This window comes from Protomyctophum parallelum (genome assembly GCF_964188405.1).
Source record: "Protomyctophum parallelum genome assembly, chromosome: 14".
Taxonomy (NCBI): Eukaryota; Metazoa; Chordata; class Actinopteri; order Myctophiformes; family Myctophidae; genus Protomyctophum; species Protomyctophum parallelum.
In genome coordinates this window covers 30,124,259-30,140,026 of record NC_139709.1, presented here as the reverse complement: position 1 = coordinate 30,140,026, position 15,768 = coordinate 30,124,259, and the positions used below count along the sequence as shown (strand labels likewise).

General features: G+C 41.8%; 1 protein-coding gene across 2 annotated transcripts in view; it reads right to left on the bottom strand.

Moving 5' to 3' along the window:
• Positions 1-551: 551 nt before the first annotated feature.
• The window catches only part of LOC310870929 (solute carrier family 12 member 7-like), a 52,242-nt gene continuing 37,025 nt past the window's right edge, over positions 552-15,768 (bottom strand). The window contains exons 17-26 of one of the 2 annotated variants that reach the window (XM_083782307.1): positions 15,461-15,565; positions 14,124-14,292; positions 13,366-13,561; positions 12,406-12,575; positions 11,442-11,573; positions 9,744-9,851; positions 7,388-7,560; positions 6,146-6,160; positions 3,746-3,879; positions 552-2,223 (exon numbers count right to left, since the gene is read on the bottom strand). In XM_083782307.1, coding sequence (XP_083638433.1) covers positions 2,132-2,223; positions 3,746-3,879; positions 6,146-6,160; positions 7,388-7,560; positions 9,744-9,851; positions 11,442-11,573; positions 12,406-12,575; positions 13,366-13,561; positions 14,124-14,292; positions 15,461-15,565 — 1,294 coding nt within the window. In that variant the 3' untranslated portion in view covers positions 552-2,131. The remainder of the gene's footprint in view (positions 2,224-3,745; positions 3,880-6,145; positions 6,161-7,387; positions 7,561-9,743; positions 9,852-11,441; positions 11,574-12,405; positions 12,576-13,365; positions 13,562-14,123; positions 14,293-15,460; positions 15,566-15,768) is intronic. The other variant, XM_083782308.1, reaches the window with a different exon arrangement.

Here is a 15,768-nt window from a genome sequence, read left to right as displayed (position 1 = left end):
TTTAATTAAATTCTCAATGATTTTTTAGAATGGACTAAATTGTGGCACAAATCTTTGAATATATATTCTTTCAGAGCGAACGTTTTTAACTCAAATCTTTGCTTCTGGGAGGTCCCTGGAACAACATATTTTCAGATGGGGGTTCAGAAAACTGTCATGTGTGTGAGCCTCACAAAATCACAGACTTAAAAAAGCTGCCATATATTTAAAGGCAGTTACACAGAACGGATATACTGTACATATAGGAGACTTTTGCTAAATGCAATCCCTGCAATACTGAAGTGTGTTCACTTAAATAATTATAAATGAGGCTTTTTGAAAACATGAACTATTCTTTAAGCTCATAAGACAGATGGTTGATTGTCTACAACATGGCAACATAAAATAGCTTGGCATATAACAGAAAATTACTTTTTTACATTAATTTCAGTATTTAAGTATTTAAGTGTTTCGTTTAATAGGCTCCAGAACCACCAGTGTTTTCATGGTGTTCCAATGGAACTAATATGTATATTAATTGAAATTCTAAACATTTAAACTACACAGTGATGCCAACTGCCAAGGCACTGGTTTGCAATGGAATGAGTTCAGGTATGCCTACAAAATAGCATGTAGTAAAATAAATAGTCCAGTCACAGCTGACGCAATTCAATCTTTGTTCAGCAAATAAAATGTTAGATTCTGTTTGCATGTGTGTGGCTTTGTGTGTAAGGTGTTATTTGTGAAAGGTATAAATGTTGAATGACATAAATGTCGACTCATCTAGTCTCTAATGCACTCTGTCTGTGATCAGTGGTATAACTGGGATTGCAGTGGCCCACATACAATTAGTAGCGTATCATTGCAAAACACAATGATACAACAACAATAAAATAATAATCACAAGATCCAATGAACAGAAAACTCTTAACTAGTAATATCTAGATACCGATAGATCTCAGATAGATCTCAGGGGCACCTGCTCTGCTCTGCTAAAAAAAAAAGCACAGCAACATTCTGGGATTTTAACCACCCATTTGTGTAGGCTTATTTTTCATCACAAGCATGTAATGTACTCGTGATGAGCACATTACCCCCCTTCTAATGAATATATTAAATAATATTTTATGGTGTTGCCATAATACAAAATAAATACTGCTTCAATGTTAGCATTCCCAATAAAACAAAAGGCTAGTTTGTTTTGTTTTTAAAAGAATGAGCTGCTTTTAGAGTAGCTGAGAAACCTCGTCCCACAATGTGACAATCGCCTAGCTAAGAACAACAGAAGAAATTGTGTACGTGTTGACGTGAACACAGTTTATGATCATTATCAGAGGTGTAATGTGACCTACAGAGACACTGCTTAAGGCCTATTTATTCATGCTACAAACGGTGGTCACTTTATCACCTAAAACTGGAATAGGCCTTGAGGCCCACTGTGTGTATGTGGCTGGGAAATATCTCAAGGACAGATTCAGAGCTCCACAATTCAAAGGAATGCCGATGGGTTCCCACCGGATATGGTGGCTGGGTTGACAGCAGTGGAAAACACACAGCTGGGTGAGGGTGTAGCGAGTCTACTCTAACCCTAGGTGGCGCTGCACTGAGCTCATGCTGCGCAGCGAAGCAGCCTCATCAGCTCTGTCTTTCACAACCACCATCAAAGTTCTTCCAGCCGGCGGTCTGGTCTCCTTTGACTGCTGCTTTGGACTAGGCTGAATTCCAATACCCCAAAATCTCGGCCACTCACTCACTCACTCACACTCGGTCACTCGAGTGTGAGTGTGCTGAAATGTGTGACAATCGTGTCACAATCGTGACGTCAGTGTCCGAACGAAAATAATTGCGGTTTGTTTATTAACAGCCTAGCGTTATTTAGGGCGAATTAAAAGATGTAAGTTATGCTCACACGATGGTCACATATTTCGTCAGGGCACCAATTTCACCGCAACGCCGCCATGCTGGAGTGAGCGAGTGGCCGAGATTCGGGGTATTGGGAATTTAATTGGCGTGCGTGAACGCGGAACTCTTTCTCTGTGGAGCAGCCCCGCCCCCTGCCCCTTGTCCTGACTGCACGCCATGCATGCCCCCGCGTCCAATCCCCTGCCTCCCTGGGCCCTCCTCCAAGCCAATCAGAAGCCTCCTGGAGCGGCTAGGAGTAGATGGTAATGACCTCTCGGCCGCCACCGCGGACCAGCAGGACCCGGTCCAGGCCGTCCATCAGAACCTCCAGAAACTCCATGTCTGCCAGAGGGACATTCTGCTTAAGGAAAAACACTCTTTTGAATGCAATTACATTTAGTTTTCGTCATATTTTAATCACCCGAAATGTGTTAGTGTCAGTCTACTTCTAGTCGACTAAATGCCATACGATTTTGGTCGACTAAATCTACAGTCGATTTTGGTCGGCTAAAATGGATTTTGGCGGGACTTGACGGCAGATTTTACACTTTGTCACACACTGAAAATAGCCGATTTACGAAGTTCACAAAGCGTCGCAAAGGGCATCTCTTCTCCACTAGTGCCTCCCCAACATTTTAGTCTAGTGATTATTTGTTGACGAAATTGTCAGCATATTTAGTCATAGTTTTATAGTCATCATGGCTTGCTTTTTATTTAGTTTTGGGCAGTGAAAAAAGGTAGTTGACGAAAGATGTTTCGTCATAGTTTTAGTCGTCAAAATCAACACTCAGTACACAAATATACCAGGGTTGAGTTGAGTGCATTATGGTTGGTGGATGGTTCATTGTATGCCAACTCGTGCATTACATTTGTTTTAATCTATCTATTCAAATCTGTTTTAACACACAACCTTCTCATCTCATGGTTCTTCTAACGTTTGTGACGGGGAGGCTTCGCTACTGATTGCAGACAGCGACGCACACGCGCAAGCGCACACACACACACACACACACACACACACACACACACACACACACACACACACACACACACACACACACACACACACACACACACACACACACACACACACACACACACACACACACACACACACACACACAGTTTTAGTTTGTGTGTGTAATGCTCTCTTACATTCTCACTACTGATTACTACTCTAACTAGTACATAGAGAAGGCATGGCAGTTACGTTGGAGAACTATGTATCCATGAGTAACTGTCTATTTGTGTATATGTATCATTATATATGTACAATTTTGTGAGTGTCTTGTAAGCCCGTGCGGGCTGGGCATCTTATGATGTAGGACACTTTAATAAAAACTCTATCTATAAGTACATAGGCCTCACTAAGGTATTTGCAAAATAAAAAAAATTGCCGATCCGAAAACCTAAATAAGAAATGTCACACAAAATGTCACGCAAAACATCCTTGCACACTGAGTGCGATGCGTATTATTTATATTCATAGCTATGTTTTTTTTTTGAAAACGGAAAGAAAATCGACCCCGGCCTGAAAACCTGTTATACGAACACAATGTGTGCAAACGTGATTGACATTACGTGAGGTCGATTATTTTTTTTCTGTGCTCGGACATTCACTCCGATATTCGGCCTGAAAAACGCAGGCTGTGTCCTAACACCTTTACTGCTCTTTCCATCAGCAGCACAACCAAAGGTGCACAATTGTGTTCATCATACACATAATGTATGTACACATCATGTGTAGCATCATACATCTATGTACTGTACACTGAGTACACTGAGTGTGAAGGTGTACCCTGAAGGAGCACAGCCTGATGGTTTGGGTGACTGATGGATTGACTGACTGACTGAAAAAGGATACAGTTCTCGTCGCCTCCCTTGTTCTTTGGCGGTCCCGGCATGTTGAGCAGGACCAGCTGTGCCGTCTGGGACTTGTTGACTATCACCTCATTCAGCTTGACTGCCGTGTGCATCCTCCTTACATTGCTCTGGTTGCTATGTGAAACCAACAGCATCCATAGGACGGTGAATAGGAATAATACTGAACGGTTTACATGAGAGGATAAATATCGACGTGAGAATCTGAAAGGAATCTGAAAGGAATCTGGAGGAGCGGGACTGGGAAGACTCGACGATCTTGGAGGTATAATCTTCAGTGTTAATCGATCCATTTGTAATTCTAAGATTATCAGAGTTAAAGGGGGTTCTAAGTGATATTTCTTGTTAAACTGAGTGTTTAATATCTCCATATTCACCAGCACTTTAAAACACAAGATATATTTTTAGGTCAGGTGAAAATGAAAGAAAAATGTAAAAGAATTAGCAGACAAAACTGGAACTGGAAAGTAAAATTGAAGTGAATAAATTAACTTTGTGGTGTTCTCTCTCTTCATTGAATTAACTTGTTATCGCGACCTGAAAACATAGGGTGCTCCATCTTGCACCACCCTTATGCCTTATCCCTAAACGTATTTTGCCATTTTTTACTATTTTGAAAAACATTTGAAAATAGTTCAACTAGTCGATCTACATCGAGACATTGTGAGCTTGGCTATTTGAACTATTTTAAAAGGTTTTTTAAAATAGTAAAAAAATGGTTAAAAAATAGTTTAGGGAAGGGTTAAGGGGTGGCGCAAGATTTAGCCCACATTCTGTTTACCAGAGCCATAGAGTAATACAGAGTTACGACAACTCCGTTCACTTCATGGGGCCAGTCTCTTCTACATAGACTTCTGTTGAAAAGGGACAACCGGAAGTTTACGGAATGTATTGGAGTCTATGTGCTCGCAGGAGTACATGAACCACGTGACCGGGCTGTTTTCTGCCCCCCTCTATGTCGTAACTCTGTCTTACTATATGGCTCTGCTGTTTACTAAAGAACTGGAGAGATGGGGAGACCCCCTAACCTGACTCCGCCAGCTGGGGGCAGCAGTGAGTTCCTCCTCCTGCTCCCATCTGGTCCCTCTCGGGCAGAGACCATGTACTCCGATCAAATGCTGATCGGAGCGATATGCGGCCGCTAGAGGTGGGATCAACGCGAGACTGATGACGTATTGAAGCGCTGCCACAGCGCAAATGTAAACACAACCTAACAAGACTACAACTCGAAATTAGTATGGAGATATCAGATTGTTGTCCCGCTGCTTCCAGTTCATCGTTTCTGCTTGAGAGAAACCAGGTGCAGGCAGGAGGGAACTTGTGAACTCAATACTGCCGCAATCTGGCGGAGTCAGGTTAGAGACCCCCCTGTTACTGAACAAATGTTTTACAAGAACATATCACTTTACAGTACACCCCCTTTAGAGTAACATTGGGTTTTTACAGTGTCAACGGGTTGATCATCAAATTGGAACACGGTGCTGGAAAACAAACACACAGCTTCAACTGTCATATGCCAAGCAGAGGTACAGAGGCTAAATCAATAAAGCAGACTTCATTCATGGCGGGTTTTTACATAGGCATGCGCTGGGAAGGCAGGAGAGGCATGGACATGTGACGCACACAAACACACATGCATGTGCACGTGCACGGCATGCATCTACAGCTACGAGCACACTAATAGCTAATTGTATTCTTCGCCTGTACGACGGTGTCACAGGCTGAAAATAGCCGCTTTGTAAGAAGTTCACAACAAGGTTATTATAGTTAACTAAAACTAACATTTTCGTTAACTGAACTAAAGAAAACTATGAAAGAAAACAAAAACTAACTGAAACTGTATTGTGTGTTTACAAAACTAACTAAAACTAACTGAATTGATAGACAAAATGCCCTTAGTTTTCATTTTTGCCAATTTATTTATAAGCATAATCTGTAACTGAATATTCTTTTTTTAAATGCTATATTTTCCTGAGTTTTTATTACACAATACTTATATTGGCCCTTTTCAATCCTGCACCTGACTTATTTGTCAGGTGAACGGCTGAAAAAACGAAAAACTAACACTTAAACAAATAAAAACTGAACTAAAACTAAGCGTAATAAAAACTAATAAAAACTAGCAAACCCGCTCTAAAAACGAACTAAAACTAACTGAATTAAGAAGAAAAAAAAAATAAAACTAACGAAAACTACAATAAAAATAAAAATCTATTATAACCAAATGGTTCACAACACATCACACAGGTTGTGACCGTCCGAATAGATTGGCTATTTTTGTGAGTGTGACACCGCCGTACATTGAAGTATAAATCGGGCTTATTAACAAATAGAGGACATGCTCAAGCAAATAACGACAAAGGTTAAGGGAAGTGTGACTTACAGATTCTCCCACTCTCTAGACAGGGGGAACAAAGCACAACATGTCTTACCATTGATGTAATAACTATAGGCCCATCAGCGACAAGTGGGAGCACCTCTGTGGTATACTGGTATTTAAAATCTCTTTAGTGCAGTGGTGGAAAGCAACTAAGTACATTTAGGCCTACTTAAGTACTGTACTTAATTACAATGTTGAGGTATTTGTACTTTACTTGAGTATTTCCAATTTCCAACACTTTTACTTCTACTCCACTACATCTCAGAGGCTGTACTTTTACTCGGCTACATTTATTTGAAAACTTTATTCACTAGTTACTTTGATTATTATTGCAAAACATCCATTAGCCACTTCAGCCCTATTTGCCGATCTACAAGCTCACTGAGTTCGTAGATCAACTATTTTTTTAAGTTTCTTTATACGTTTGAAAACGTGAAATGGGATATTCTACATAGTAAGTACTTTCTACTTTTGGTACTTTAAGTACATTTTGATGCCAATACTTTTGTACTTTTACTCAAGTGCATTTAGAATTTCGGACTTTTACTTGTAACAGAGTATTTCTATAATGCAGCATTGACGCTATTACTTATAGTAAAATAATTGTGTACTTTTTCCACCACTGCCCATTATCATTCTCGTTTTTTCTGTTCAGGGTCTATCTTTATCGGTTAAATGTAAAAAACAACAAAACACTGATGAACACAAATTACACAATTCATTTAGAAATACAGTAATCATACCACCACAACAATGAAATGACTGCAGATTAATGTTTTACACAACAGTTCATAAAATCGCCAGGGGAGGTCACTGTAGCCCTATGGAAGTTACACTGCACAAAGCAAAAATGTGCATTAATCTGAAACAAGTTAAAGTTTACACATTGTTTGGTAAAGGGGCTGTTTTGTTTCATGAAGTTGATGCAAGATGGAGAAATGCAAGTACAATCCTGTGCCAAATAAATTAGAAATTGTATCACATTTAAAGTAATTAATTTAAGCACACAGTTTCAGAAAATATATTTTGTTCCCTAGTTATAAAGAAAATGTATGGGCACATATCAAATACAGGCCTTTCTCTTGGAAGTTTTTTTGTTGCCGTCGTTAAAAGAAACCTATCCAATACTATAATTAGTTGCACGTTGCAACGTTTATTAGCTACACAGTAAAATCTGTTTATTTATCTATTTGTAACTATGAGAATGATTTAAATCAACACCTTTATACAAGTGCTTGTACTTACGGTTTCATGCTGAACATGTCTTTGACTCCCATGGCGTTGCTCTCCCGGTTCTTGTGTCGTTCGCTGATCAGCTTGTCCTTGGTCCAGGTCATGTGGACGCGGTCGGGAGTGGCCGCCACCGCCTTGACGCTCGCCGAGTGGGACGCCGTGTTTCTGTCGTGGATCAGCTGGGCCTGTCGGGAACCGTAGAATTATAAAGGATAGAGAGGGCGGGCCGGGAGCGACAGCAAGTTCTGCAAACTAACGGTTGGGGAAAAAACAAGGTTTTCAGTGACAGCATTTGTTTCTGTGACCAGGAAAATGCAACCTCAGGCAAGCAGGGTCAAACGCTTCCCTAGGGATGATAAGATGGTCAAGATGGAAAACTACAAGCAAGGTGGAAAATGAATCACGTGGATGCTTTTAGGACAAACAAAGGCAGTAGGAGTGATATGGACTATGGAGGGATCGTTGCTATGCAGACTGGGACAGAAAACTGTCTTTCCATACAGAGCTAGTGTTTCAAAGTAGTTTCGAAAATCCAAACAAGCGCACACAGTAAAGTAAGAAAGGGAGTTAAGGTGCCCAGTAAATACCCTATTGGCCTGAATATAAGACGTTTTTTTCCAATGGAAATATCCTAAAAAATGGGGTCGTATTATAATTGGGGACTAGACTATTTGGAACAATAATTTGGGTCTTATATTCGGAACAATACAGTACTACTTGCAACTACTACTTCTACCATCACTACAATACCAAATATTCCTCACTTAATGTACAAGCTGATGCCAAAGCCATCTTATCCCTACTAAGATGCACAATGAGCACAAATCCAATTAATTGACAAAATTAATGGGATAATACTATTAGGCTGTGCATTTCAATGTTATGTACTTTCCGAAGAGTTTGTACGCGTTTTCTCTCTGGCAGCAGCTTTCATTCGCTGTGTGTCAGAATATGTCAGCCTCTACGAGAGCAATGGATTCAGGCAAGACAGCAAATGGAGGTTAAGAACTCTGAACTAGGGGCCAAGAACTGGAAAGTTATTGACCTCTAAGCTGGACAGATTATCAAGAAGATGGAGGACCGTGTCGTCAACCGAGGGACCTTAGAATTCCGCCTGAACGAGCGTGTTTTGTACTCTCCAGATCAACTTCACATAACGGCCCTGTTCGCTACCACGCGTGTCCATCACAATGCCACTTTCCAGTTCTGCAACACAGTCGTTCCCAAACGGTTCAGCCCCGTGACCCGAAACAGAAATTAGATATTCGTATTGGGAAACAGTCTGTAACACACAGGCTATACGCCATTTAATGGTGAGCCGATGGCTTCTCAAATAAAGCCCGTTTCAGTTGAGAAACACGTTCACACACGGCAGCCATTTTGCTTTTCGTCATAAATCCCTGGAGTATGGACTTAAAGTAAAAATGGCCACTGCTGCTGCTGTGTATTATGGTCAACGCCATTAATAATGGTCAAATAATGGTCAAGCCATTATCAGAGGCCTCCGTCTGTGCTCAAAAAGAACAATAGATACAATAAGTTAACAACTGTCCTTAGCAGCCATGCTGTTGAGGAGTGAGAATGAAGGGGTGGATTAAGGATGGAGCAGGGGTCATCACCATGTTGGCTTGTGGTGGACATTTTTGTCAACATTCTATTTTTGCCACGGACGTACAAAATGAGTGGACAATAATATTACCAAAAACACATAAAGATTTGCCACAGACAAGACACATTTGAACGTGCACGGTCGGACATATTGATGACCCCTGGGATGGAGCAATGGCATCATGGTCAGCGACTATGGGATGTCTAGTTTGCCAACATGGCTACCTCATCCTCCGGGAAGTACACCCTGGGGACCGGCAGGGTGTTTTGGGGGAGACGAGTGGGCGTGTCAACGTCCATCGACTTCTTCCTCTTAACGGAGCTCCGCGATTCGTCCGTGATGCTCTGAATCTGAGCACAGTGTCCGACCGAGATTCACGCAGCAGCAAGGTGGGGGAGCAGAGTTCAAAGGTCAATAATAAGGCCAATAGAAACTATAGAACAGTGGTTCCCAAAGTCGGGGCCCCCAGTGGTCCTTGAGGCAGTTCCAGAAATCCAAAAATGTGGTTTTTATCATAAACATTAGTGAGGACCAACTAGGGTAAAACAGCCATTACTAGGGACCAATAGACAGTTGCTAGGGTATAATGTGTGGCTGCTAGGGTAAAACAGGTGGTTGCTATGGTCTAATAGGTGGTCGGTAGGGTCTAATATGCGGTTGCTAAGGTAAAATAAAATCAGTCATTCCATGTATACGACCATTACGTGTGATGTGTACAGTACATTGGCATACATAATGTTTGTTTGTCATGCTGCTCACCTCTCTCTCCCTCTCGTTGCGAGACAGCTGCATCTGCTTGAGCATCTGAGACCTCTGCTCCATGACCAGAGTCTTCTCATAGGTGAAGGCTGAGATGTCGCTGTCGTGCTGAAAGAGAGCATATAGCCAAACAATTACATACCGTGCCTCTTAACCCATTTCTGGGCGGGAACCCCTTTTGGTGTTTTAAGCACTCTGTTCTACTTCAGCTATTGAAAAATAGGAGATCTACAAGCTCATACGAGCTTGTAGATCTGCTATTTTTTGGGGAAAATCTTAATTTTGATGAATGAAGGGATATCTCAGATTATCTGCACCGAGACACAGCTCAGAGCAGAGCATAACGGGACATTACATCAACAGCATAACTTTCAATGCATTCCATATCGCACAGATACTGAACATGTCACATGATCATAATACAATCCATAAAACACATCATAATCACGGGTACCCATAACAGAACTAGACTCACAGAATCGCCCATTACAGAACTAATGCCACAGAGGAGGAGGCCGGGGAGGTGGAGGACATTTGAACGCTGACATCTGATCAACAGAGACACAGAGTCAGCTAGCATGAAGACTGAGGACAGGGTAGTGACTGCTTAAAAATAACACCTGATTGAATGTGGGCATGAGTGACTAAGGGCCGATTCATACTCCTATTTTACCGCTGTAGTGCCGAAATGATTTCGGCTCGTCAGAAACTTTCAGTAGCACCGAAGAGCCGACTTTAGGACGGTAACCGCCCCCCCAAACCTCAAATGACGTCACATTGTAGGCTCTACAGAGCCGAACCGACTTTTATTCGGCTCTAAAATAGGAGTATGAATCGGCCCTTAGCTGGCAGCAAATGAGAGTGAGGGGAGTTGACATGGAGAGAGACAGCTGATTTAAAGGAACAGAATGAATTTCTGATAGAGAACGAAGGGGGGATTATATATCAAACCGTCTGCCTTCCGTGTCTCTATGAACTATTGCTGCGCTGGATTTATGCTCAGCAGACAGACAGGTCGGGCGTGCAGCTAAAAATATCACATTAATAATTTAAAATAATAATAATCCCATTTTTTCCTCCCGATTCCGATTTTTGGAAAAATCATGTGATCTGCCCCGATTTCCGATTCACGTCATTGGATCGGGACAACCCTAACTTACGATGTCATGAACTTGACAGTGGGTGCAGCAGATCACCTCACCAACGGCACCACTCACCTCACACTGGGGCGTGATTTGTTTTGTCTCCTTTTTTCAGCTGGCCAATAGGCACTGGGTAGCGACAAATATCGGTACTAGTCAGTTGAAAACAAATAGTGATTGGTCAAAATGTTAGTATAGTATAGTATATTATTTGACCCGGGCTGTGGCTCAGCGGTCCAGGCACCTTGGCCTGGTAATCCAGTCTGGCAGTGTGCCGCGGGTTCGACTCCCGATCCCGACGGCCTTTACTGCATGTCACCGCCCCATTTCTCTCCCCATTTCCGGTCAGCCTACTGTCTGTCCCTCCATAAAAAAATGGAGATGAATACGCTCCCATAATGTCATCATAACGAAAGCCTTAAGGTGGAAAGTCTGGTGACGCACGGTTAGGAAAACACGTGCACACGTGCACACACACACACGCACACACACACACACACACACACACACACACACACGCACACACACACGCAGACGAACAGAGCCAGAGCCTCACCATCTCTACCACCTCCACCTCGGCTGGGAGACGCAGCTGGTAGAGGAACAACTGGAGGTCTTTCTTCATCTGGATGGAGTTGTCGTCCATCTGCGCCACGGTGAAGATACGCATCTTACACTTCCTCCACACCTGTGTGTGTGTGTGTGTGTGGGGGGGGGGGATGACAAGAGAGAGAAAAGTTAAAGGTGGATGAAACCACCTAGGCTTATTTTGTTCCAGTTGAGATTGTAGACCTGAGGCAGATTCTACGAATGCCTTCTAAATCCGTATACCGGTATAGTTCAAACCATTTCGTAGTTCTAGATTATTCAACAATGTTCAGACGCTCTCGCGATACTTTCCAAAATGTTCAAAAATAGCAGATGTGCAAGCTCGCAGCGTGGCACGAAGTGATGCGCTGCGAGCTTGTATATCTGCTAAAATAAAAAAATGACACAGATAATGGGTTTAGAAATGACAGCATGGGTTTAGAATTGACATAAATGGAAATGACATAAATGGGTTTAGAAAAGACAGCAGAGTAAAAAAACAAACATGTCAGGGCCAAATTATACGCATGCGTGTACAGTACACGCACGCATGCACACACACCTCCGAAATGCCTAAGACGCTGCCGTCAGAACTCTACTTTGTCAGTTTATCGTGTGTGCTTTGAGTGATTATATTCCATCCTTCATCCAGCAGTCGGAAACTAGTACAAACTAAGTATCTTTCATTCTCAAGATTCCTTTCTACAAGAGCCCGTCCCTTAGATTTAAGGTTCTGGATTAAACCCATTCTGGGCGGGAACCCCTTTTGGTGTTAGCATTATGTTATGCTTTGGCTATTTTTGAAAGGTCGAAGAACCACTGACATAGAAACACAGCTTTTTCAGAAAACTGTCAGGATGTAGAAGACATTTTTAGAATCTGATCTCAGTTCAAAATGGGTTAACTCTCCCCTAACACACTCACGCACACACCTTGTGTTGTGAGAGCAGGAAGGGCAGCAGCATGAGCAGCCCTCCGTCGTGCACGATCCACCACACGTCGATGGTGCCCTCCCTCAGGCGCTCCTGGCTGGCGGGGAAGCGGTCGATGTTCTTGGCCACCAGCAGCGCCTGCTGTGCCGACGTCGTCTCTCGTATCGTCTCTGGAGAACGAGAGTGGTGGAAAAAGTACTCAAACGTTTCACTTGGGTAAAAGTATTAATAATGCAGAACTATTTCGTTACATAGTAAAAGTCCGGAATTCTAAATGTACTTGAGTAAAAAGTGCTAAAGGTATATGGCATTAAAATGTACTTAAAAGTGCTCATTGTGCAGAATGTCCCTTTTGAAGTTTTCAAAATGATAATCTTGCAGATCTACAAGCTCACAATGTGTCGAATCGCGACGCATTGTGAGCTTGTAGATTTGCTATTTTCAAATGGCCGAAATGTACTGGATATAGAGCTGAAGTGATTAATGTATGTTTTGTAATAATAATCCAAATCTACAAAGCAACTAGTAACTAAAGTTTTCAAATAATTGCAGTGGATTAAAAGTACAATATTTGCCTCTGAGATGTAGTGGAGTAGAAGTAAACAGATATTAGAATAGAAGATATTGGAATTACTCAAGTAAAGTACAAATACCTCAAAATTACACTTAAGTACAGTACTTAAGTAAATGTACGGAAATCAAAGGAACCAAATATTATTTAAATTATTACCGGTAATTTAATATTATTAAAATAATATTGAAACGTCTTCCTTCACTGCCACAGCAGTGAGAAAAGAAGTGAATATATACAGTATTCACAGCAATGTGGGTTCCCCTATGTCTGTCTCCATGTACTGTATGTCCACTTGAGCACGGATATACGGCACAGTGACCTGAGTAGCCATCCATATTTTTAACGATGCCAAAATAATATGTTTTAAAAGGTATACGTGTCCTAACCTATAAAGTTCTTCCAGGGGTAGGTGTCCTGGGCCTGCCTCCAGCCCGCTGGCCACGCCATCAGCACAGAGTTGTGCTTCATCCCTCCGAGGCCCGCCGACTGGATGAGGTGAGAGAAGCCGTCTCGCAGGTTGGACGAAACCACCACGTGGCTGAAGCCTTTGGTGCGTTCGGCAGCCATGGCCGACTTCAGGTTCTGGACCGGGGGGAACGGAGGAGCGGACAGAACGGACACAACTCGTAAGCAGTGATGGAAAGTAACTAAGTACATGTAGTACTGAGTACTGTACTTAACCAGCTATGTTTCTACAGTATGTCAGTCGTTCTTCGATTAAAAAAAAAATAGCAGACCTACAAGCTCGTAGCGCGCCACTCGGTGGCCCGAGTTCGATTCTACAAATGTCCTCTAAATCATGACAGTTTTCTGAATAACCTGTGTTTCTATATCAGTGCGGTGCTCAAACTATTTCATGTCAAGGATCCCAGAAATGATATGTATTTGGCTGCGGACACCCATCTGAAAATATGTTGTTCCAGGGACCACCCCAGGAGCAAAGATTTGAGTTCAAAACGTTCGCTCTGAAATAATATGTATTCAAAGATTTGCGGCACATTTTAAAAAAGTAAATTAAGTAGAGTACTTTTTCCACCACTGACTACTACTAGTAACAATCCAACTGTAAAGCACTTTGAGCTGTATTTCATGTCATGAAATGGGCTGTACAAATAAAGTTGTATTATTATTATTATTAACTAACCTGTTCTCCAGTCTTGGCGTCGCTGCCTCTGGTCATGTAAGTGCCCTCCAGGACAGAGGAGACGATGGTAAGGCCCTTCCCTGCTTTGAGCTGCGTGGTGAAGGAGAGGAGGCGAGGGTGCTTCACGCCCATGTCCGAGTCCAGCTTACACAGCACCAACATCTGGGGCCTGCATGCATGGAGGGTGCCAAATAGGCATGTAACGATATATCGTATATCGATATATATATCGATATTAATCGCGACGATATGAATCGATTTATTGAAATAAGAAAATCGAAAAATTGTGTGATGTGAAATGTGAGCTTTAGTCATATTCCATCATATTCAAGTGCTTTTGGAGAAAAATGAGAGTCACTTTCAGTAGAGCACTGTAGAGGGGAGCTGTGTGTGTCTGTGACTGACTGTGCCCAGGTGATGATGGTCGTTGATGCTCATCAAGGAAGGCAATTATGTTTCTGTACTGTCAAAAGTAATGCTACTTATTTTACAATGTAGTTAAATAAAAAATGTGAAAATTATACAAAATTTTAAAAACGGTAATTGTTCTGGAAAATATTTTTCGTTTAAAATATCGTGAAAAATCGTATCGTGATACGAATCGTATGGTGAGTTGAGTGAATCGTTACATGCATAGTACCAAACGCTACTACACACAGCACCAACATTTGGGGCCTGCATGGGGGGTACCAAACACGACTAGTGGAAAACACTACTCAAAGTTTGGTCTCAAGCCATTGAGACCTTAGACCAGATTCTACAACACGTCTTCTAAATCATGACAGTTTTCTGAAAAACCTATGTTTCTGTGTCAGTGGTTTTCACACTATTTCATGTCAAGAAGCCTGGCCCCAGAATGATATGTATTTGGCCGCAGACCCCCATCTGAAAATATTTCGTTTCAGGGAACCCCCCAGAAGCAAAGATTTGAGTTAAAAACTTTCGTGCCATGCATTGTTAGCTTGTATATCTGTTATTTTCAAAAGGCCAAAATGTATATAGGGCTGAAGTGGTTAGTGTATGATTTGTAAAACGTATTAAAATCTACAAAGTAACTAGTAACCAAAGTTTTCAAATAAATGTAGTGGAGTACTGTAAAAGTACACTGTTTGGATCCGAGATGTAGTGGAGTAGAAGTAAAAGTATTGGAAGTCCAAAAACCACCACTGCAGAAGACAATGACAACACATCATAATGATGTTCTCATCAACCTATTTACCTATTATCAAAAAAAAGATGAGGAAAAAAAAGAATACTACACATATTGACAAGCCTACACACACACACACACACACACACACACACACACACACTCACGCACGCACGCACGCACGCACCTCCAGTTCTTGGTGTGCGGTGGGGCCTCCTCCAGGCGTATAAGGGCGTAGCGCGCTGCGTTGAGCGACAGGCCTCTGATGCCGTCCCCCCACGCCTTCTCTGCCCTGAGAGAGCCACAAGGTGCAGGTTAGTGTTGTTTTTTATGTAGTTTCAGTCATTATTTTTAATACAATGTAATTTATTTTTATTTTTATTTATTTTATTTTATTTTATTTAATTTTAGTCACCCGACACATTTTAGTGTTAGTCTAGTTTTTGTCGGCTAAATATCATACGATTTTAGTCGACTAAATCTAGTTGATTTTGT